Raw genomic sequence first — 22,474 nt, forward strand, 5'->3', positions numbered from 1 at the left:
GCTATATGAGCCCTAAGACTCTATAAATAGAGATCAAGGCCTTAGCAAAACTTGCACCATTCCAAAGCATACAAGAAAACAACTTAAATTGTTTGAAGCTCTTGCAATTGAAATTGATCATCACTGAAGGCTCTTTTTACCTTCTTGTAGTGTACATCAATACTTTTTATTATCTCTTTTAAAGATAACTTCTTCTTCCTCCTCTTCTGTTTGATTCTCAAACATTCAAATCTCTTACAAATTGTAAACAGAATCTCATATAGCTTTAGGGGTACTAAAGTGTTAGTTTGAGTAAAGGTTGTAAAACTTTAAGTGGTTAACTTAACAACAAGGTGCAAGCATGCTGAGGCTTAGAGAATACAAGGTTGTAATTGTTCAGGTGAAAAAAGATCGTAAGGTGCAGGATTTGAGAGGTTATCTCAAGCATCATAGTGAAAACTCTCACAAGATTGTGAGGAGTGGACTAACCCACATTGGGTGAACCACTATAAATCTCTGTGTGTTCCTTCTCTCTTCCCTATACTCTTTAATTACAGTATACACAACACACACTTACACATTTACTTTATTTAACAGTTTTTGTGTATGAACTTCAGAACGTTCTGAAGTCAGAATATTAACTTAACTATTCCAAGTAAACAACTTGAGAATCACTTTTAAGTTTCAGGATAATTTTTAAAGGGTCACAATTCAAACCCCCACTTTCTTGTGACTATTTTATCTACTTCAGTTGGCATCAGAGCCCGATTCTAAGGGTTTGAACACTTAAACAAGTGTTAGAGAAAAGATTCAGGAAGTATGTCTAAAGTCAAGTACATAGATGAAGGAGGATCATCAAACAGACCACCACTTTTTGATGGCTCATACTACTACTTCTGGAAAGGCAAGATGGAACTCTTTCTCAGATCTCAAGACAATGATATGTCGACAGTTATCACAGATGGAGACTTTGTTCCAACAACCAAAGAAGGAGTTGTCAAGGAAAAGAGTGCATGGTCAACAGATGAAAAAGCTCAGGTATTACTAAACTCTAAAGCTAGACTCTTTCTATCATGTGCACTAACCATGGAAGAAAGTAAAAGAGTTGATGAGTGTAAAGATGCCAAAGAGGTATGGGACACTCTGAAAATACATCATGAAGGTACATCTCATGTCAAAGAAACTAGAATTGACATTGGAGTCAGAAAGTTTGAAGTCTTTGAAATGAGTGAGAATGAAACCATTGATGAGATGTATGCTAGATTTACTACAATAGTAAATGAAATGAGATCTCTTAGAAAGGCATATTCCACTCATGAGAGAATCAGAAAGATTCTGAGATGTCTTCCAGGTATGTGGAGACCTATGGTCACTGCAATCACTCAGGCTAAATATTTAAAATCTATGAACCTGGAAGATCTCATTGGTTCACTGAGAGCTCATGAAGTTGTACTTAAAGGAGACAAACCAGTGAAGAAGGTAAAATAACTTGCCCTGAAAGCCTCTCAGCAAACCTCATCAGTAGCTGATGATGATGTGCAAGAACCACAAGAGTTAGAAGAAGTTCATGAAGAAGAAACTGAAGATGAACTTGCACTAATATATAAAAGAATACAAAGAATGATGATGAGAAGAAATGAAATCAGAAAGAAGTTTCCAAACACCAACAACAGCACTAGAACTGAAGCTGACAAAACCAAAGTCACTTGTTTTGGATGAAACAAAACTGGACACTACAAGAGTGAATGTCCTAACATCAAGAAGGTGCAAATAAAACTTCCTTTCAAGAAGGCAATGATCACCTGGGATGACATGGAAGAATCCGAACTTTAAGAAGATGTAGATGCAGACATGGGACTGATGGCTCCGTCAGATGAATGGGAAGAGGTAATTATCTATAAAACTGATTCTTTATATAAAGATTTTGAAAGTAAAAAAGATAGTCTCCTATATGATTCAAACTTCTTAACTAATAGATCTCACTCTTTAATCAAGGAACTTTCTGAAATAAAAGAAGAAAAAGAGATACTTCAAAACAAGTATGATGAGTCTAGAAAGACCATACAAATTTTGCAAGATTGTCATTTTGAAACGTCTGAAAAACAAAGAGAACTAAATAGAAAACAAAAAGGCATTATTTCTAAACCTTCTGAAATGCAAAATGAAAACATGCTTTTGAAAAAGGAAGTTGAAACATTGAAAAATGATCTTACAGGTTTTATAAAATCTACAGAAACATTTCAAAACATCTTGGGATCTCAAAATGAAAGTACTAAAAAATTTGGTTTAGGCTTTAAATATCCAAACAAAATTATTGAAAGTTTTGTACCTAAGAAGGCTCAGATGAAAATTGTTCTGGACCGGCCAAAGGGATTCTTGGCCCATTTACTTAGGCCCAATATCACTCAAAGCCCAAACTCCACGTTTGGCATTATTGCTCGCAACATACCCCTTCTCCTGAAGGGGGGTGCACGAAGCAAAGAGACCGGTTCAAACGAACCCCAACGTCTCTCTTGCACATTGTGCACGTTCCCGCAATAAAATCTCTGGCGGTTACACTTCCCACGATTTCGTAACCGCCAGAGCCAGGTGTGCCTCCTCAACGGCTCTGCAGCTCTCCACCTCTATAAATAGGGGACTCACCGCAGTCCCCAAGGTAGAACGCTTTCTTCCTCTAAACCCTCACTCTCTGATCTCTACTGATTTGAGCGTCGGAGTGCCTGCAGGTACACACCCCCCATCCGCTCCAAGAAGCAGTCTGACGCATTCCACCACCGTCACCACCACCGCATTCAAAGCCCCGGCAGTCTCCTTCTGATCAGGTACAATCAATGGCGCCGTCTATGGGAATATATAAGCTTCCCCATTTTTATCCCTAAAAACCAAAGCTTTTCACAAAAAACTACAATGGCTGCCAACGGTGCTAAATCCCAGCTACGAAGTGAGGTGCGCATTCCTCAACAGGATGGCGTAACATCCTCACCTTCACCTGTGGATACACCCAGGGAGGAACCAACCCAGGTACTTCCTATCCAACAAAGGCCTCTGCTAGGTCCCATCCGCCCTACAGAGACGCCAGAAGACGCAACATCAACCAGCGTACTCATCAGCAACCTGATCCGCACGGTTCAACGACAAACGTCGTTAATCGAGGAACAGAACCGCCAGCTGATGGATCTGGAGCAAGCACGTCCAACCGTCCAAACCCGACGATCTCCCTCCCCAATACGTAACAGAAGAGGAGGGAGCCCCAGCCGGTCTTGTTCCAGATCCCCTCGACATTCGGCGAGCATCAGATCTCCATCCTACTCCCGGAGGTCAACAAGAAGGTCCCCCCGACGGTTTCCACCAAGGAGATCCCTTCCCAGAAGGGCCCCGTCGCGAAGATTCCCTCTGCGTCGAACTCCACCCAGGAGGTCTCCGCCCAGACGCAACGGGCGCTCACGGTCCCCTTCCACTTCTTTGGACACTCGCGATACCTGAACAGATCGTAATGCTTACGGTCCGTTCACACGGCGTATCCGGGAAGCTCCTATCCCTCGCGGACTGGAAAAGCCGCCGCAAATGGACTCATACGACGGGACTACCGATCCGGATGAGCACATAGAGAACATCGAAGCAGTTCTCACTTACCGATCGGTGCGGGGCGCCGTCAAGTGCAAGCTCTTCGTCACTACTCTAAGGCGAGGAGCCGTTACGTGGTTCAAGAACTTGAGGAGAAACTCCATCGACTCTTGGAGTGACCTCTGCAACGAGTTCACCACCCATTTCACCGCGTCAAAGACGCAACCAAAAACGGTGGCTTCCCTCGAAGCCATCATCCAAGGAAGAAGTGAGCCTCTCCGAGACTACATCGAGAGGTTCAACAAAGAAGCCGTCCAGGTCCGGTGCACAAATGAGACAATGAATCTGTACCTCATTGCCAAAGGCCTACGCGACGAGACGGACGTCAAGAAAGCTGTCCTCCTGGATCGCCCAAGGACTCTCAACGAGTTCCTAGCGATCGCCAAGATCTACATCGCCTACGAAGAGGTTTTGTATGCGGACATCCTCAACAAGGTTAGGAAGGAGGAACCTGCTGCTGAATCCTCCAAAAAGCCCTTCCACGAGAGAAAGAAGGAAGGCAAAGCTGCTCGCGAAAGCAAGAGACCAAACGGTCACTTCACCGAGTACACTCCATTGGCTATGTCAAGGGAGAAGATCCTCGCCGAGATCGCAGTAGCCGATCTAGCTGAAGTCGGCATCAAGCCGCCAAAGGCTCCATCTCAGGAGAGGAAGGGAGTCGACAAAACAAAGTATTGTCGATTCCACGAGTGCCACGAACACACCACCGACGACTGCATCCATCTGAAGGACGCCATCGAACACCTCATCCAAAGGGGTCGACTCAAGCAGTACGTCAAAAATTCGAAAGCAGAACGGAAAGCCGTCGAACTTATAGGTGACGGATCTGAGCCCGGAAGGACCATCGCCATGTCCGTGGAACATCTTGGTGATTTCCCTGACAACGTGGAAATCACCCCCTACTCATGCACCTGGGAGCAGTTCCCTACCGCTAACATCATCACCGGAGGAACACTGAACATTTCCATGGGCAGCATGAAGAGGAAATTCCAGGAACTCATGGAAGTCAATGCCATGGCCCCCTCCACTCGAGGAGGAAGGCCGCCTTTGGCATTCTACGACTACGAACTGCCTGGTGGAGCTTCAAATTCTGCCATCCCTTTGCTCGTGCGAGCATCGATGGCCAACGCAGATGTCAGAGGAGTCATGATAGACACAGGGGCCTCATGCGACATCATGTACACCAGCCTGTTCAGAACTCTCCAACTGACGGAGAAAAACCTTTCTCCCTACGTTGGGGATGAACTCTATGGCTTCAACGGCTCATCCACTCAACCATGGGGGTACGTAGAGCTATTGGTCACCTTTGGCGAAGAGGAGGCCAAAAAGACAATAAAGATCCCATTCTTGGTGATCGACTGCCCTTTTCTCTATAACTGCGTTATAGGGAGGACCGGGTTAGCCCAGTTGGGGCCGCATGTTCAACCGCTCATCTGAAATTGAAATACCATGCAAAAGACGGCATCATCGCCTCTCTCAGCGGAGACATCGAAGCTGCTAGAAGATGTTTCCTCCAAGCTAATAAAACCCAGAACTTGGTTTCCCAACCCAGCAAACCCGCTGGGGACAAAGGGAAAACTGCTGCGAGTACCCTGGACGCCAACTTGGTCAAACTCGACCCCAGGTTCACCAAGGAAGACCTGAAGGAGCAAAAATGGGAGAAGAAGGATCCGCTCAACGCGAAACTTCTTCGACCTGTTCCCGATGGTGAATTCGAGCTGGTCCCTTTCGGCAATGACCCCTTGAAGAACTTCAAGATTGGCAAGGATCTCCCCGAACTTGTCAAGCACCAGCTGATCGCCTGCCTCAGAGAAAACGCTGACATGTTCGCCTGGAGCGTAACTGACATGTCCTGAATCGACCCTAGCGTCGCCTGTCACCAACTGACAGTGGATCTCGGAGTTAGCGCTGTAACCCAGTGTCGTAGGTAGCAGTCTCCCGAAAAGTCAGAGGCTGCAGAAAAAGCTGTAAAAGACCTCCTAGAGGCAAAGTTTATTTCCGAGGCCAAATACACTACCTGACTCTCCAATGTTGTACTTGTCAAAAAATCTAATGGAAAGTGGCGTATGTGTGTTGACTATACCGATCTTAATAGGGCCTGCCCTAAAGTCGCATATCCTCTTCCTAACATCGACAAACTCGTTGATAATTCCTCTGGCTATAAATTTTTATCCTTCATGGACGCCTATTTTGGGTACAATCAGATACCCATGGCTGAAGAAGATAAAATGAAAACAACCTTCATGACCGAATCAGGGAACTATTACTACAACGTAATGCCCTTCGGTCTACGAAACGCGGGGGCTACTTATCAACGGATGATGAACAGAGTTTATGACAAGGCACTTCTGGGCGACATTCTAGAGGTTTACATGGACGACATGATCGTAAAATACCAACAAGAGGTGGATCATGCCGCCCATCTCAAAAGAGTGTTCGAGCAAACTCGAAAATACAACATGAGACTCAACCCAGAAAAGTGCACCTTCGGAGTCCAAGCGGGTAAATTCCTTGGTTTTTATCTTACAGAAAGAGGAATTGAAGCAAACCCAGACAAATGTCGCGCATTTACTGAGCTTCCAACACCCCACTCCAAAAAGTGCATCCAAACACTCAACGGAATACTGACCGCTCTCTAGGTTCGTGGCCAAGTCTGCTCAACACGCATTTCCTTTCTTCAAACTCTTGAGGAAAGAAACGAAGTTTGAATGGACAGACGAGTGCGAGACTGCCTTGCAGCACCTCAAAGAAACGCTCTCTGCGCCACCAGTGCTATCACGACCAGATCAAGGTGAAGTACTGTACCTATATCTCTCCGTTTCCTCTGACGCGGTAAGCGCCGTCCTCATCAGAGAAACGGCGGTGGGACAGAAACCAGTATACTTCACCAGCAAAGCATTGTTGGGACTTGAAACATGGTACCAGAGGATCGAAAAGGTGGCCCTCGCACTCCTCACCGCAGCCAGAAGGCTAAGGCAGTATACGGTGGTAGTCCGGACGGATCAACCCGTCAGGCAGATCCTGTGTAGCCCAGACGTGGCCGGTAGGATGATGAAATGGTCACTCGAGCTATCCGAGTTCGACATTCATTACGAATCCAGGAAGGCACTAAAGGCTCAGGTGTTCGCCGACTTTCTCGCTGAGATGACTTTCCTAGCTGAGGAAAACCCTGAAGAATGGACCGTCTTCGTAGATGGGTCATCTAACGCCAAGGGAAGCGAAGCCGGAATAATCATCGAAGACAACAAAGGTATTGTTGTCGAAATTTCCCTCGCTTTGTCTTTTCCCCTTACCAATAACACTGTAGAGTATGAAGCCTTCTTGGCTGGCTTGCGAACCGCCAAAGACATGGGGGCCAAAAGGGTGAAAATCTTTACCGACTCGCAACTAGTGGCTTCCCAAGTCACAGGAGAGTTCCAGGTAAAAGAAGACCACATCCAAAAGTACGTCCAGTTAGTACTAGAGAAAATGAAAGAATTCGACGCCGTAGAAGTAATTCACGTTCCCCGCGAACAGAATACTCGGGCAGACATTCTTTCAAAACTCGCAAGTGCGCGAACTACGAACGGAAACAAAACAGTAATACAAGAGGTCCTCGGTGAGCCAAGCTTCCAGAACATAGGAACTCTTCATCAAGAGGTCAACACGATCATCGGAATGGAAGATTGGAGGGGACCCATCTCTCGATACATAGAGAATGGCGAGCTACCGACCGATCCGCAAGAACAAACAAGGTTGAAACGAAGGGCCTGCTCATTCACTTTAGTGGAAGGAACCTTGTACAAAAGAGGTTTCAACATTCCGCTAATCAAGTGCCTAGGACCCAATGAGACCCAAGAAGTCCTCGCCGACACTCACGACGGCATCTGCGGACAACACCTTGGTGCAAAAGCTCTCGCAAAAAAGGTCCTACGAGCAGGATACTACTGGCCTACCATGATGAAAGACGCCCAAGACTACATGAACCTCTACGATAAATGCCAGCGACACGGGGACATGCACCTAGCACCTCCTGCTGAGCTAACATCCTTGGTCTCACCTCGGCCTTTCGCATGGTGGGGCATCGACCTTCTGGGACCATTCCCCAAAGCCGCTGGGCAACTAAAATATCTGGTCGTCGCAATCGACTACTCAACCAAATGGATCGAAGCAGAACCATTGGCCAAAATCACAGCTAAAAACGTACTCCGCTTCTTCAAGAGAAACATCTTAGCAAGATTTGGAGTGCCAGCATTAGTGATATCCGGCAATGGTACACAGTTCATGGACCAACGGTTCCAGGACTACCTAAGGAATATCGGCATCAAACAAAGCTTTACCTCCGTCGAACACCCTCAAGCCAACGGCCTCGCCGAGGCTGCAAACAGGGTAGTTCTGCGAGGAATACGAAGGAGGCTAGACGCGGCCAAAACACAATGGGCGGAGGAATTACACGCAGTCCTCTGGGCCTACAGAACTACTCCCCATTCCACAACTGGCGAGTCACCTTTTCGACTCACGTACGGGACAGAAGCGGTCTTACCCATTGAGTTAACTGAACTCACATGGCGTACGAACGCCAGCACTGACTTCCCGGCCAACACGGTAAATCTACGTAAAGTGCTCGAATTTGTCGACGAAGTCAGGATAGGGGCAACCTTGCGAGAGGCAGCACTAAAACAGAAAATAGATGCTCGCCACAGCAAGAAAGTCATTAAAAGAGAATTCGAAGTAGGCTACCTCGTCCTGCGGCGAAACCAGAAGGATTCCGAAGAAGGGAAGCTCGCCGCCAACTGGGACGGCCCCTTCAAGATCCGGATGAAGACCGGGACATGAGCTTACGGACTCGAAGACCTCCATCAAAATGCAATTCCAAGGACTTGGAATGCAGAAAAACTCAAAAAGTACTACACTTAGATGGAAAAACAACGCCAACTCACTCTAATGTACGTACTTAGTTCGATACAACGAACTCATCGCTTCTCGCAAGCAAATAAACGGAAGAGGAAATTTGTGCCACTCCGAATCCAAAAAGAAAAAGGATGAGAGGATTTTACATAACAAATTCTCTTACTCCTCAGTATGTACGCTTACCGCTGCGACATCACTGCTCGGCATGTTAGGTAGAACCCCAGCTCGCGATGGGTGTTTCACGCCTCAGTGGAGGGAACTTAGAAAAGATTCTCTCGTTCATCTGCTGTTACACGTCCATAACTTTGGACACACATTCAGATAAACAATCTCTTGGATGTGCAAATACTTCTAACTAATACTCCGCGTAAACAGTTAGAAAACTTCTGGCCTAAGCTCTTCCTTGCAAAAACTACGCAAAGGTAAAAACTTTCCAAGCAAAGTAAATCATTACCTGGAAAGCAAAAGGCACAACTTTGATTTCATCAAGTCAAAGCCACAAAACGCTAGGCGGGCATGGAAGACTCTCCAGTCATTAAGTCACCTCGTCGAAATAATGACTACGGGGGGGTAGCCCATCCCGTCACACTCAACTTAAAGAGCTTCGCAATCCGAAAGCATACAAGTTCGCAAGTTGAACAACTAAGAGCGCACGAATTATTGCAATCTGTCAAAAACATAAGGCAGATAGATAATTCGCCCTCGACAGCAGCTAAGAGCATACGAATTATCGCAGTTTATCTAACATAACGTAAGAGGGCAATGATGATTTTAAGCTTTGAATGTACTATCTCGCGCCCCATATGTCATTAATGCTGTGTTTGTTTGTCCCCTTCTGAATTGCAAACGTTTTACTCAAAACACTTAGACAAATCACACACTACTCACTTCACAACCTACACTTTCCTCTTCTCACATTGTCTCTCTGCGAAGTAAGCTCGTCCTCTCCAAACAAATCTCTAGAACCCTAAACTTTCAATCTCAACAATGGCATCCTCAAGCTCCGTTCCAGAATCAAATATGCAAAAAGTAGTTCCAGAATCAACTACTCAAGAAACTCATGCGTATGAAATCAGAGGAAGAACCATGTGCTTTAAGGAATGGGAACTCAACGTTCAGACTGAGAATCCTGTAGATTTCATCTCCTTGGCATATCATGGCTGTGACATCAGAAGCTACTATGAAGCTCAGGGTCTGATGGATTACTTCACTATGTTGAATGGTCCAACTTACAAGAACCTAGTAAGGCACTTCTGGGTTAGAGCACAAGTTTACGACCGAAAAGCTGCTAAGTTGGAAGAAACGGAGAAAATTCTGATTGATCTTACTCTTGCTGGGAAATCAAGAAAAGAAATGGGCTTGGAACCTTTCACAGTTATAGAAATTGGGTCAAGATTCATGGGAATTCCTGTCTTCATCTCTCAGGAAGTTATTGCATTTGTAATCAGAAGACCATCAGGAGGAAGTTTCACAGATGGTGTAGACAATAGCAAGAATAGTCCCTGGAATGAAGTTGTGAACATGTCAATGTTCAATAGCAGGAAGAAAGGGGCTTACTGTGATTTGTCAATGGAAAAGAAGCTGCTCCTTAAGATATAAAATGAAAATCTCCTACTAAAAGGTGGTGGTGGAGATCAACCTTCTTTGGAGCACAGAGTATTCCTTCATTACTTCATCAAGAAGGAAAGTGCAAATGTGCCTAAGTATATCTTCAAGCACATGATCATAGAGTTCAGGGAAAGCCAAGATAACAGAAGGTGCTGGATTCCTTATGGAAGGCTAATTTCAGAGATTCTTCATCAAGGAGGAATTCTGAGAGTACTTAAGGAGCTCAACATATTCACTGATGATAAGCTTGGTACTGAAACAGGCAAAGTGATCAATGGACAAACCCTCAGGAAGATGAAGCTGATAGAGAAGGGAGCTTTTAAGAAGCTAAGCACAGATCTGAAAGAATCAGATGCTGTATCTGCTCTAATGGATGAGTTTCCTCCAATATGAAAACAAGATCCTCTTGATGTTCAGATGAACTACATTATAGATCACTTTGAAAATACTGGCAAGACAATCAGGCTGTGTGATGTTCCAGACACCATGTATGGTGGTGCCTTGCCTGTGGCCAAGAGCAGAAAGACCAAAAGGAAAGCTCTCACAAAGGAAGAGTATTTGGATGATGCTTATGAAGAACCTCAGAAGAAGAAGGCCAAGAAGGCTAAGAAGGAGATAGCTTCAGTTCAGGAGAACATAGTTGGTCCTGCCATACCAACAATCCAAGAAGAGGTTGAAGATCTTGATGATGATACGGTTCTAAACAAGAGAACCAGAAGTGGTAAGACTGCTGCAACTTCACAATCTGCTCATGATCAACCTTCTATCCCAAAGAAGAAGAGGAAGCCTGCTATCAAGAAGCTGAAGTTAGCAGAATATGTGTCTGAAGATGAAGAGCAGATTGCAGCTACTACTGATATAGTCACAAGAGAAGTGAAGAAGAAGAAAACTGAAGATGTTGCTGCACTTGAAAAGATCAGGGAACTTGCAAAAGGAATTGAAGTCCCTGTATCAAGCATAACAAGGGAAGATGCTGGAGTCAGCGCACAACAACTTGTTAAGGCTGCTGAAGAAGTACAAAAATTGGTGACTTCAGAAGCTGGAAGTTTACTGATGATTGCTGGGGAAAAGACTACTGAAGAAGTTCAGAAGGATGATGTTGTTGGATCAGAAGCTGTTATTCCAGAAGCTTCAAGAGGTAATCCTGATTCTCCACACACTGTCATCCTCCTAAACTTCATCTGATTATGATTATGTTCCCCTAGGCAAAATTTACACAACCATTCAAAAAGGCCTTTCACCAAAATTCTTACTTTTAACTTTCCTAGGAATATTATAATGTTAACCTGTTATACCCTAATTTTGGACTTAAAAATACTTGTTCAAAATAATTTTCTTTCATCTTTGATATATGTCTATTATTCTTGAAGAATTGCCAATTTGCTATTGTTTACACTGACATTTTACACTAACATTTTGGTCATTTCACACGAAATTTCGACAGAGAGAGGTTACTTTAAAGTACATCATTTAGGTAATTGGTTCATTTTAGTCCGTTTTGTTATTTTTAATCGTTTCACTTTACGTTTAGTCAAATTTACCAATTTTTTAGTCCAATTTTATTTTTAATTTTTTTTTTAATTTTTTTTATTCTTAAAGTCCTCAAATTTCTAAAGTTGCATTCAAGTCCTTTTTTGTTTCGAATTTATTTTTAAGTCCTTTTATTGGAATTGCAGAGTAGTCGTATTTTTTTTAATAATTGCAGAACAATCCACATTTTATCCAGTATATTTTTTAGTCCTTTTTTGGTTATTTGCAGATTGGCCCTTTAAACTTTCACAATTGCAGAAAGGCCCCAAGTCCAAATTTCAGTCCAAGTATAGTCCAGAGTACGTGGCAAGCCCCCATTGGGTCTCAATCACAGGTGTCAGCCTATAAAAAGGCCCAATCATCACAGTCCCACACACAACGCAACAACTCAGCAAAATTCAGTGACACATCACAAACAAAATTACACATTCTCTTTCCTGTTAGTTACGATCAAAAACCCAGAAATTCTCAATCCAAAAACCCTAACCGAACTCAATTCACACCAAATCCTCATCAATTCAGCACCAAAACACATCAATTCACAACAATTTTCACGTTGATCCATCACAAAATAACCAAAAACTTAGAATCAAATCAAGAACACGAAAGAACATTCAAACCCTAATTTCCAGAATCAAGAAGCAACAATTAATTGCGACAAATTTGAGTGTGGTTCTCAAAGATTCAACTAAATCATCATCATCGAATCCCAGCCACTGCAATTCAAGCACAGATCGTACGATCACAATGAGAAAGAGAAGAAGAGGAATCGAAGGAAAAGGATTAGGCCAGAGAAGAAGAAGAAGAAGAACTTCACCGGTTCATTTTCCAACAACATCGTAACACTTACCAGAAGAAACAAGGAGGATTACGAAGTTTTCCGAAGAATCTCCCTCAAATCTCCAATTAAACTCAGGTAAACTCGTATTCCTCCTTCGTTTTCAGTTCTCAGTTGCATATCACGATTAGAACAACAGAACGGTGTAGATCGAAGAGCAAACGGTTTAGATTCGAACAGATTCAAGAAAATGTCGTAACCATAAAAGTTTAGATGTAGATTTACACCGATCTATTAGGTTTTGAGGAAAACGAGTAGCATATTTGAACTCAGGACGAAGAAGACAATCCAAAAGTGTAAAAAGAATTCAAAAACAACGGAAATTCAACTCCGGTGCGGCGGCGCTGACGGCAGCCACCGCACCGGAAGAAGCTCCGGTCGTCTTCTCCGGCCTGCAAGTTGCAGAGTTCAGAGGATCTTAGAGAGAGAGAGAGAGAGAGAAGCTTAGAGAGAGAAACGAATGGGAGAAGTGAGCTTGGACCGGTCTTGTGTGCTTTTATAGGAGGGTGAACTGAACCGGTTCATTCGAACCAGTCTGGTTCACCCCTGAGCCCAGGCATCCTCACTGTTAGATCTAGGGTTGGCCTTCCTGGATCAATCCTACGTCCCACAATCCCCCTGGTGATCCAGGATCCATATGTGTGTGGGCTTGGGCCTACTTTTTGCACTGGATTTCGTTTTGCTCATTTTCTTGCTATTTTGACACTGTTTGTTGATGTTTACACCCCCTGCCTTGCTTAAAATTCTTGTAAAAATTCCATAAAATTTTCCATATGTTCTTTATATTTTTCTTGACCTTTTTGTGATATTTTTATGTGTTAAAACCTGAGGAAAATATATGTAGTATTTCTTGCTAATTTGTTTACTATTCTTGTTAAAATTTGTGAATTTTTGTATATTTTTGAGTCTAAAAAAATCCTTTAAAAGTCCTAGAAAATTTCATACATGTGTCCTATCCACTTTGTGATGTTTTGTGGTGTTTTTACATAATAAAAATGGTTAAAAAATGTAAGTGATGTTTCTTGTCAATATTTTCACTTGTTTTGTTAAGTTTTTTGTGAAATTTTATCATGTGCTTGATGTTAAGACTTGAGTATATGATGTTGAATCTTGGTGCATGGACTTTGTGATATGTTTGCCTCTGATTTGTGTCTCTTTCTTACTCTTTGTAAATAAAATTTGTTAGTTTCTTGTGTTACAAGTTATGTGAATTTTGCTTGTGAAAATGAAGTAGAAAATATGTCTATGAATATGTCATGATTCTTGGCTTGATATCTCTTTATGATTCTCATGATATGGCTGAAGTAAACCCTTTTGAAAATTGTCAATGATATGAGAGTCATAGGTCATATGCTTGCTTTGGATATTATGATAGATTTTAGATATATTTTGTTACTTTTATGTTAATAGTTTTGTTGACTTTTGTCAAGTTTTTTAGTGATTCTCTTGCTTATAATTTTCATTCTATGCCTATTATTACTAACCACTTTACTTCATGTTTCATGCATTCCATAAGGCATCCCATCCTCCATCTTATATTCTTAGTCTTTATCTTTCTTACACTTTAAAGTTCATGCAAAAATTAGAATGCAATACCTAGGAATTCTTGTATTTTACTTTATGCTCTTAAATTCTTGCAAGACCATAGAATGTATCTAGGCCAATGATGTAAAGGACAATGGACTCTAATGATGTACACCGACACAAGCACCGACACATGCACACATATCACATAGATATTTTTAGATGTATGGCTAGGATATGCATGTTTAGATGTATGTTTAGGATTGAATGTTTAGTTGAATGCTTAGGTTTTACACTTAGAAAAATCAATTTTTCAAAAAAAAAACTTGAACATCACTTGAAAACCTTTTCCAAAAAATATAGGAGTCAAAACTCCTTTGCATTTTCTCTTTATTTTCTTAATCAAATTTCAATGAAAATTAATCATACTTGACCTTTTTCCAAAATCACTAATCGAACCTCACAATTTCACAATCTTATGCCCTTGAGGCCTCTCCCTCTCATTCTTCAAAATTCCAATTTTCAAACTTAAAATCAACCAACAAAAACAAAAACATTTTTTGGAAGAGAACTACGATGGATTTGATCCCTTAAAAGGGTACGTAGGCAAGGGAATAATATTCCTTCAATTCAATTAAAATAAAAATTCAAACATTCTTCTCCCTCCAATTCTTCACCTAGCAATACTCTTAGGTTTAAATAAACACTTTCAAAATAGCATTTAAAAACAAAGCGCGCGCGTAGAAAGTAAAGACGGTTCCTATAGGATACTATAGTCGTTATGGGTGCCTAACACCTTCCCGTAGCGAAAACAACTCCCGGACCTCGATTCTCAAGGGTTTTGCTTATTTTTTCCCTTCCCAAGAAAAAATGAGATATCAACGGTTAAAAAGGTTCAAACATGATCAATGTTTGATACCCGAAAACCAAGATAAAACATAACCAAACTTCTTTTTTCTAAATATTTTGAAATAAGATTCACATCTTTATATTTTAAAGAATGTTATTCCTAAAAATAAATTTAATAAATTTGAAACAAAGACACTCTATGTCATTTGATCATGTATGAAAGAGAAGACTCTGAACCGAATATGGGGTGCAACGATTCCCTCATAGGAAAACTCACGCACTACCCAAAAAATTAGCTTAACCAAGTAGATTTTTTTTAATTCCTTAATAACAAATATCATTAGGCATTTATCAGCATTATTAAATTATAAAAGTGTCTCCGTAAATTTAACTCAGTTGATGATAACAATGCATAATATATGTAAGGTATATCGTTTGAATTCCAGACAAAAAAAAAAAAAATCATAAAAGTGAATTTTTTTGTTTAAAAAACAATTTTTTCTCATAAAACCCCAAACAAACAACCCCTTACTGAGATATCGAGAGGCTATATAAACCATCCTCTGGCCACTACCAATACTTCATCTTTAGGGTTTCCTTTTCAGCTGCGGAGGAGTCTCTTAGGCTAGTGAAATTGATACGTGTGTCTTCACCTCTGAACTATCAATATTATTATGTCTCAAATCTTTGATTTGATTCATTCTTTTGCTTCAGAGTGTAGATACACGCATCTCTTTTCCTAGCTACCTATTCCAATGTTCTTCTTACTCTGAGAGAAGGTATACTAATTTTTTCTTTTAATTTTGTTATCCATTTATTTAACTTTTACGATTTGAAAAGTGAATTAATGTTTCGTAAACTTTCACATATGATATTGTCACGGATCTAACAAATTGGATCTGATTTAATTTTTTAGTCTGAAATCAGATCTAAGATTTGGATCTATAAAATTGAGTTTAATCAGTTAAACGATTGTTGTTCGTGTAGTTTATATTTTGATTGTGGTTCTAATTATCGTTTGCGTTTTCTTAATGATGTAAGAATAAGTGATTTTTTTCACGTAAAAAAAAAAAGAAGAAGAGATTTATTTAATTTTTTTCATTAGTTTTTCGACCAAAGTTTGGATCTAATCTTAGCCAACTTCAATTAAAAAGGACGTTTGGGTTTTCTTAAGATTAAGTAATCATTACATATCTTAGACCTCAATCGTATGGTAAAACATGTTTTGATGATTTTTGGTTATTAATAAAACATCTTTCAACGTTTTTTGTGTTATAAAGTTTTACAGCAGATACAAAGTCTAGAAAATAAAAAATAACAATATATTTTTTCCTAATTAGTGTTTCACTTGGAGAAAATCTTGTGTGGACCGAGACCAAAAATTTTGGTTTGGTCACACACATAGAGAGAAGAGAGAAGAAAGAGAAAATGTAGAAGAGAGAAGAGAAGGAGAAAATCTTGTGTGTGTGACCAAACCAAAATTCTTGGTCTTGGTCCACACAAGTGTTTCTCGATTCACTTGTATGTGAGATATGATATCTCTCTGTCACATTAGAAAAAATGACGTGTTGTGTCGTGTTGTCAATGTAAAAGTGTGTGTGGAACTACAGTTAGTTGTCCTTAGTACTTGCAGTTGCAGCTAGATCGAAGTTACATATCCAAGCGTAATCAATATGCATACTCCCTCCTGTCTCTCTAATATAAGCAAAAGTTCATTTTTTAGATTCATTCAATAAATGATGTATGCAGTCTATATATAAGTCACGTACGAACATAAAAAGTCAATTTTTGCTTATAATAGTGACCGGAGGGAGTATGCAGGAGTAGTATAAATTTTGGTACTTGTGGGATCTAGAAGTTGGTTAAATTGATATCCTATGTAATTTTGTATCTTTTTTATTTATTATTTTTAATGTAATGTAGTAATCTTGTATGATGGACTTGAGTTGCGGTTTGTTTTTCTCTAACCCAATTCACCAAGGTTGAAGATTAGACTTCTACGAAAACCAGACAAGTGTAATCTTGTGTGTTATTCACCTTGTGGTCTTGCAAATGGTGTTTTGATACATACTTCATACTATGGTGTTTTGAGCTTATTGTCTAAAATTTTATCCACGCCATGGTTAGGCGATGTGATGTTGGAAGAGAGAAGTTTCACTTAGTAGTGATCTCTGCATTTTTTAGTTGCTCCAAAACATACAAAGTAACTTAAGTGTTTGGTAAGACATTTCTTTTTAAAGATAAAATTTAACTTAATAAATTTAAAAAGACCTGTTTGGAAACTATCATTTTTACATAATTTTATAGTAGCTTATTTTTATGTACTTGTAATATAATGGTTTTGATAAGTTAATTCAAGTAAATTGTAGCTTAAAACTTATCATTTTTATCTCCATTTTATCCATTGTAATCTTAATTGAAAATAATTAAATATTGATTAAATGCACATTTATCTTATATGTTTAATTAAAAGTTGAAACAAAATTTTAGAGGACTAAACAAAAAGTAATTTTATATGAAATTTGTGGCTTAATATGATTTTAAAATAGTTGGAGCTTAATATGAGTTTAATTTATATACTCTAGTAAACAAAAGATTTAAGCATTCATTCAATAATATGTTTATATTCTCTAAATATATTTTATGACTTTCCAATCCGAGGGTTAACAAAGTCGAAATCACTCTAGATCTCTGAAGCATGGGCACTTGTAAAATAGTGAAATACTCGGTATGAGTGCGATACTCGTGGTATTGTGAGTGAAATTAATGGCTTTCTCCTATACATTACTATGGCAATATAATGTTATTTGTGTGTTTGAGTTTCTTTCTTGTTGTAATCAACTCTAAATTTCGATTTTTTAAACTTCTAATGTGATTTTCTTGTTGTGGATTGAAGAATTTAACTCCTTCATGTTATATTCTAGAACAAAACTTATGATTTTATTGACGTACGTGTACCTTACTTTTTTTAAAAAAAAAAAATAATTGTCGTATTCTCGTACTAGTACCCGCGGTACTCGTACCTAGGGGTGGAAAAAAAAAACCAAAAAACCAAACCAAATTGCTGAACTGAACAAAAAAAAAAACAAAAATTGAACCATTACTAACAATTCTGAAATTGAACGAAACAATTTGTTTCAAATCGAATCAGTTCAGTAACCAAAATTCGATTTCGTTTGGATTTGTTTATACTTTTTTCAACCGTACCAATAATAACCATTTGGGTCGGTTCAGAGCAGTTCCGTTTACTTTTAAACACTTCAATTTAGTTCGAAATACGAATATTTTCGGTTCACTTATTTTAAATTTAGCATTCACTTCATATATGTTCACCGCTACGGTAACATAGCTCTAGGTCCTATATCTCTAATGTGTGACTTTATCGTATACCTATTCCAGCCATCCGTTAGCTTCCTTCAAATACAATGGGGGCAAGTAAAGTTGTAGCGAGTATCTATGCCTCTGACTCTAATGATCTATGCCTATAATGGTCTTTGCATTCTTCCTATGCTTCAGAGGCCTGATTCTCGCTACACTTTTTAAAGTAACTGTTATTTTGACATGATATTATCTTTGATTGCTGATAATAAATTACATTACTATGAATTCTTTTCTTTTAGGAATATTTGAAACTTTACCACTCGTAATTGAAGAGTCTAAATGGTATGCGGTGTAAAAGGTTTTACGCAATTTCACCACTTAAATTGGTGTAGATATGTTTTAGAAACTACGAAAACAAAGTGACACAATAATTTGATCACTTAACCCCCTCCGGTTCTCACTAGAATAGGATCCGATAATATAGAGTTCGACTAAGAGATAAGTAAAGTCTGACCAAAGATCTTTGCGATCAGAATTCAAACAATGATTATATTTGATTTAATTCATATGCAATTTTTTTTATATATTGATAGTTAATATTAATTAAATTTTGAAATATTTGAATGGTTGTAAAATATTGCAAGTGAATTAAGAGTTCTATGATGTATGGAGGGATATCCTTCTCAATCTTCGAAGCTATTTCACGATTGAGAGGAATTGAGCGGAAGTTATTATGGGAACATGAACACTTACAACAAAAGTTTTAGTAACTCTTCATGCATACACTAATTTTGAGAATGAGACATAGGTCGTATCAAAGATTATACCTTGGTTGGAACAATCTTCGATACAACCTATGTCTCATTCTCAAAATTGCACCTTGGTTGTTTTCAACTTGGAACAATCTTTGACGAAACTTTAATTTCCTCCGACAAATCTTCGGATTACCAAGCCCTTTCTAAGTGAGCAGAACGGTTGAGAAAAAACAAATACTTTAACTGCCAGCAGGAATTGTCAATAACTTGGTGTACCGGCATGAAGAATAACAGAGAAAGAAGGTAGATTAAAGCTCATAAAAGAGTATGAACCCAAATTTCATGACTTGGAAGGTTTGCTTATAAACTCTACATCTTTCATTTCATCATTCATTTTTGTCCAAGTATTAATAGTCAACTATATGAAAATACATATCGAACTTCATCTTTGCTTCATTAGCTGAGTATCTAATTATGTTACTTCTTACTGCAGCATGGTTAAAATCATACTTTAATCTAATCCCTTTGATGTAATGTAAATTATTTATATGACGGGCATGTTTGGGTAGATTTATTTAACCTTATCTACTTGCATAACCATATTTGAGACTATTTTCAGCTTGTTTCCATAAGCTTTATAGGATAGCTTATGTAAACAACTTGTAGCTTATATACGTATAATTGGAATTTATTTATCTTTTGTGATAGAAATAACTTATACATTACCTTACTGTAAGCACTTAATTAAGCTTTTTATCCAAACATGGCCAATTTCTCTACTTTTCATGTGAATGAGGTTGAATTTATGCAGAAACAAAGGAAGTAGAATTCGAGTGAGGGCAAGGAGTGCACTGATTTCTAACAGAGTTATTTTATATGTCCCTTAACCTCCCCAAGTTTAGTTTCACAATTTTGTATCGCGGGCACAATCTTCAAAAATAAAATGATGCAGATGATTAGAAGATCAATGAGGTATTCCAGTTCTTTATCATACATCAATCAATAATTTCTTTATTTATTTAGATTTCACATAAATATTTTTTTATAACCATACGAGCAACAAGATTGAGGGAAAAACTAGACGGTGAGAATGTTAACATAGCTATCACGCAACGATGTAGCATAGAGTTTTCCCTCAGCTTCATGAACTTCACTGACTGATCCAGTGCCAAACTCCTCAACAAGAGGCACAGCCTCTAAAATTAAACCTTGCTCATTGATTCTTAGTCCAAGAGGCAAAACAGGAGGTACTGGTGGTGGTGGTGACCCAAAAGGATAATTCACTGCCACCCAAAACTCGTTCCTCGAGGTCCTTTTGATGTTATCTGGTCTCCCTGGAAGCCACAAGAATATATCTGAAGTATATGCATTTGGTCCTGTAAGCCAGAATCTCCGGATTCTATTCGCCTTGTACTCACTTACAAGGACAAATGAACCATTGCTGCTTACTGCTACCCCTGTTGCCATAGCTAGATTACGGAGCAACAATGTGGTTACTTTCGTTGTTGGATTGTATCTGAATAGGCTTCCAGAAAAAATATCTCGGCTATTAAGCAGTTTCTGGAGATCCCTGCAAAATTTAGGTCACAATTTTAATCGGCCAAGACTAGAGAGAGTATTTGCTACATTGAACATTTCCTGTGTGAACTCACTACTATCAATTCAAATTGCAACATATCATTAAAATAACATAAGAATTTTATTGTCGAAACATAGCATTATCGTTGTGTGTATAAAGTGTATAGGCGAAAATTGATTATGAATTATTAGACGCTTAAATAAGCTATTATTTCCTTTAATATACTTGCTATGAGAAGAGAATATTATAGGTCTAGAAAGTTACTTATGCTGAATCTCGAGATCAGGATGACTTGATGATTCAGGCATATGGCAAATTGAGATACACAAATGTACAAAGTTCACAAACTCATTCACATTGTTCATTTCACACTGCTAACATCATCAGCTAGTATAGCAATGCGAAAAAACATGGAAAAATCATGAGATAGAATAGAATGGATTACCTGATCTTGTGATAATAGCTAGCTTCCGTGAAATAAACGATTCCAGTGTTAGGATCGACATCCACGCCAGCAAGAAACCCGAAAGGGCTGCCTAGTACATTAGAAACAAGTTGTGTTGCAGCACCTCCATCATAAGAAACCTTCACAAGTCCATAATAAGCATCAGCTATATATAATTCCTTCGTCTTGTAATTGAAACTCAACCCCATAGGCCTCCCACATGTTTCTTGGAGTTCTGAGAAGTCTGAAATTCCATCACAATTTGTTTTGTTCCTGTAACAACAATGACATGGTTTAACCTTAACCAACTATGACTATAATTACATGAAAAGAATTATTATGTATTATATTTTGGAGTGAAACCCTATGAAGCACGTCGACTCTGCTAATGTCAAAAACATGAACACTGACAAAGTTTAGAGCAGATTAAACCTATATGGTCAAGTTCAATACTAAATGTGAACATCTTTCTTGACGGAGATTCAAACCATTTTATTATGACCTATATAATAATAGACATCCATTGCACATTAGATTAGACACGTACCGGTCTGGTGAAATGTGAGCAAACTCAAGGAAACTAGAACGTTCTTTATCATATTTTAGAATTCTTCCATCAGAAACACCAGTGTAAGGCCCTCCACCAATGGAATCAAATGCTAGGGACTCAGGGCCTGTTAGTGGTGGTGGAAGATAGAGTCTGTCTAGTAATTTGCAATAGGCAACTATAGATGATGAATAGAGTATGAGGGAGATTAAGATCCCAGTGATAACAGCCATGTTGCTAGACATGTTTAATTTGATTTTGCCAATATTAGTATCTTATCTTATGTATATATAATACAAGTTTGTTACTTGTAGACCAACGTGAAAGAGCAAGTGAAAGGTTGCGGGACCCATCTTCCAGCAAGAACACTCGGGAAAGTGGAATTACATAACATGATTTGTTACATGTTTGGAAATTAAAATGTGAAGTTATTTGTCTTGTATGTATACTTTTGATGGTAAAAAACTATAGACATTTTTTTGGTGGTGAAACCGTAAAGACATTTCATCGCTTGATTTTTTGATATTAAAAAAAAAAAGAAAATTAAAACTATTTAGTTTGTCACAGCTTATGTAATTTTTTCTTTTCTCCTTAATATTAAAAACTAATAAAAATATTTTAAGTAATGCTAGCAACACTCTCTTTTTAACACTCTCTCTAATACTCACTTTTTTATTGATTTAAATTATTGTGGGTCTACACTTTGAAAATTGAACCCATACAAAATGGTGGGACATACATTGATTTTATCCAATAAAAGAGAGAGTGTTAGAGAGAGTGTTGAAAATTGAGTGTTGCTAGCATTCCTTAAATATTTTAGCTTAATTGCATTTTTAGTCTGTCACCACATGTGCAATAAGTTTTTATTTTTGTTATTTAACTAGTATTTTTTTTTTTGTTAATTATGTATTTTTTTAAATAAAAAATCGAATTAATATTATTGAGGTGCCTTGATATTATACAACCTTTCTAAGTTACACATCTT

At 39.0% G+C, this 22,474-nt stretch overlaps 2 protein-coding genes, 1 long non-coding RNA gene and 1 pseudogene across 3 annotated transcripts; 3 read left to right on the forward strand and 1 right to left on the reverse strand.

Annotated features, from left to right (window-relative positions):
* The first annotated feature begins 798 nt into the window (after positions 1–798).
* LOC146947094 (uncharacterized) lies at positions 799–1,467 on the forward strand. Its single transcript, XM_085748376.1, has one exon. The coding sequence runs from the start codon at positions 799–801 to the stop codon at positions 1,465–1,467; it is 669 nt and encodes a 222-aa protein (XP_085604502.1).
* An 8,013-nt stretch (positions 1,468–9,480) lies between these two features.
* Positions 9,481–11,286, forward strand: LOC146947095 (uncharacterized; annotated as a pseudogene).
* Positions 11,287–19,729: 8,443 nt separating this feature from the next.
* On the forward strand, positions 19,730–22,039 carry LOC146947096 (uncharacterized). The gene is made up of 2 exons (XR_015026903.1): positions 19,730–19,890; positions 21,804–22,039. It is a non-coding gene; the product is annotated as an uncharacterized LOC146947096 (long non-coding RNA).
* On the reverse strand, positions 19,875–21,906 carry LOC146947097 (protein STRICTOSIDINE SYNTHASE-LIKE 11-like). Its single transcript, XM_085744787.1, has 3 exons — positions 21,490–21,906; positions 20,943–21,215; positions 19,875–20,488 (listed from the first exon to the last, which is right to left on the reverse strand). Exons 1-3 carry the CDS (start codon positions 21,732–21,734, stop codon positions 19,996–19,998), a joined length of 1,011 nt encoding a protein of 336 aa, XP_085600913.1. The 5' UTR covers positions 21,735–21,906; the 3' UTR covers positions 19,875–19,995.
* Positions 22,040–22,474: the final 435 nt, after the last annotated feature.

This window comes from Medicago sativa, chromosome 2, assembly GCF_051527215.1.
Source record: "Medicago sativa cultivar Bolivia chromosome 2, Bolivia_mono, whole genome shotgun sequence".
Classification (NCBI taxonomy): Eukaryota; Viridiplantae; Streptophyta; class Magnoliopsida; order Fabales; family Fabaceae; genus Medicago; species Medicago sativa.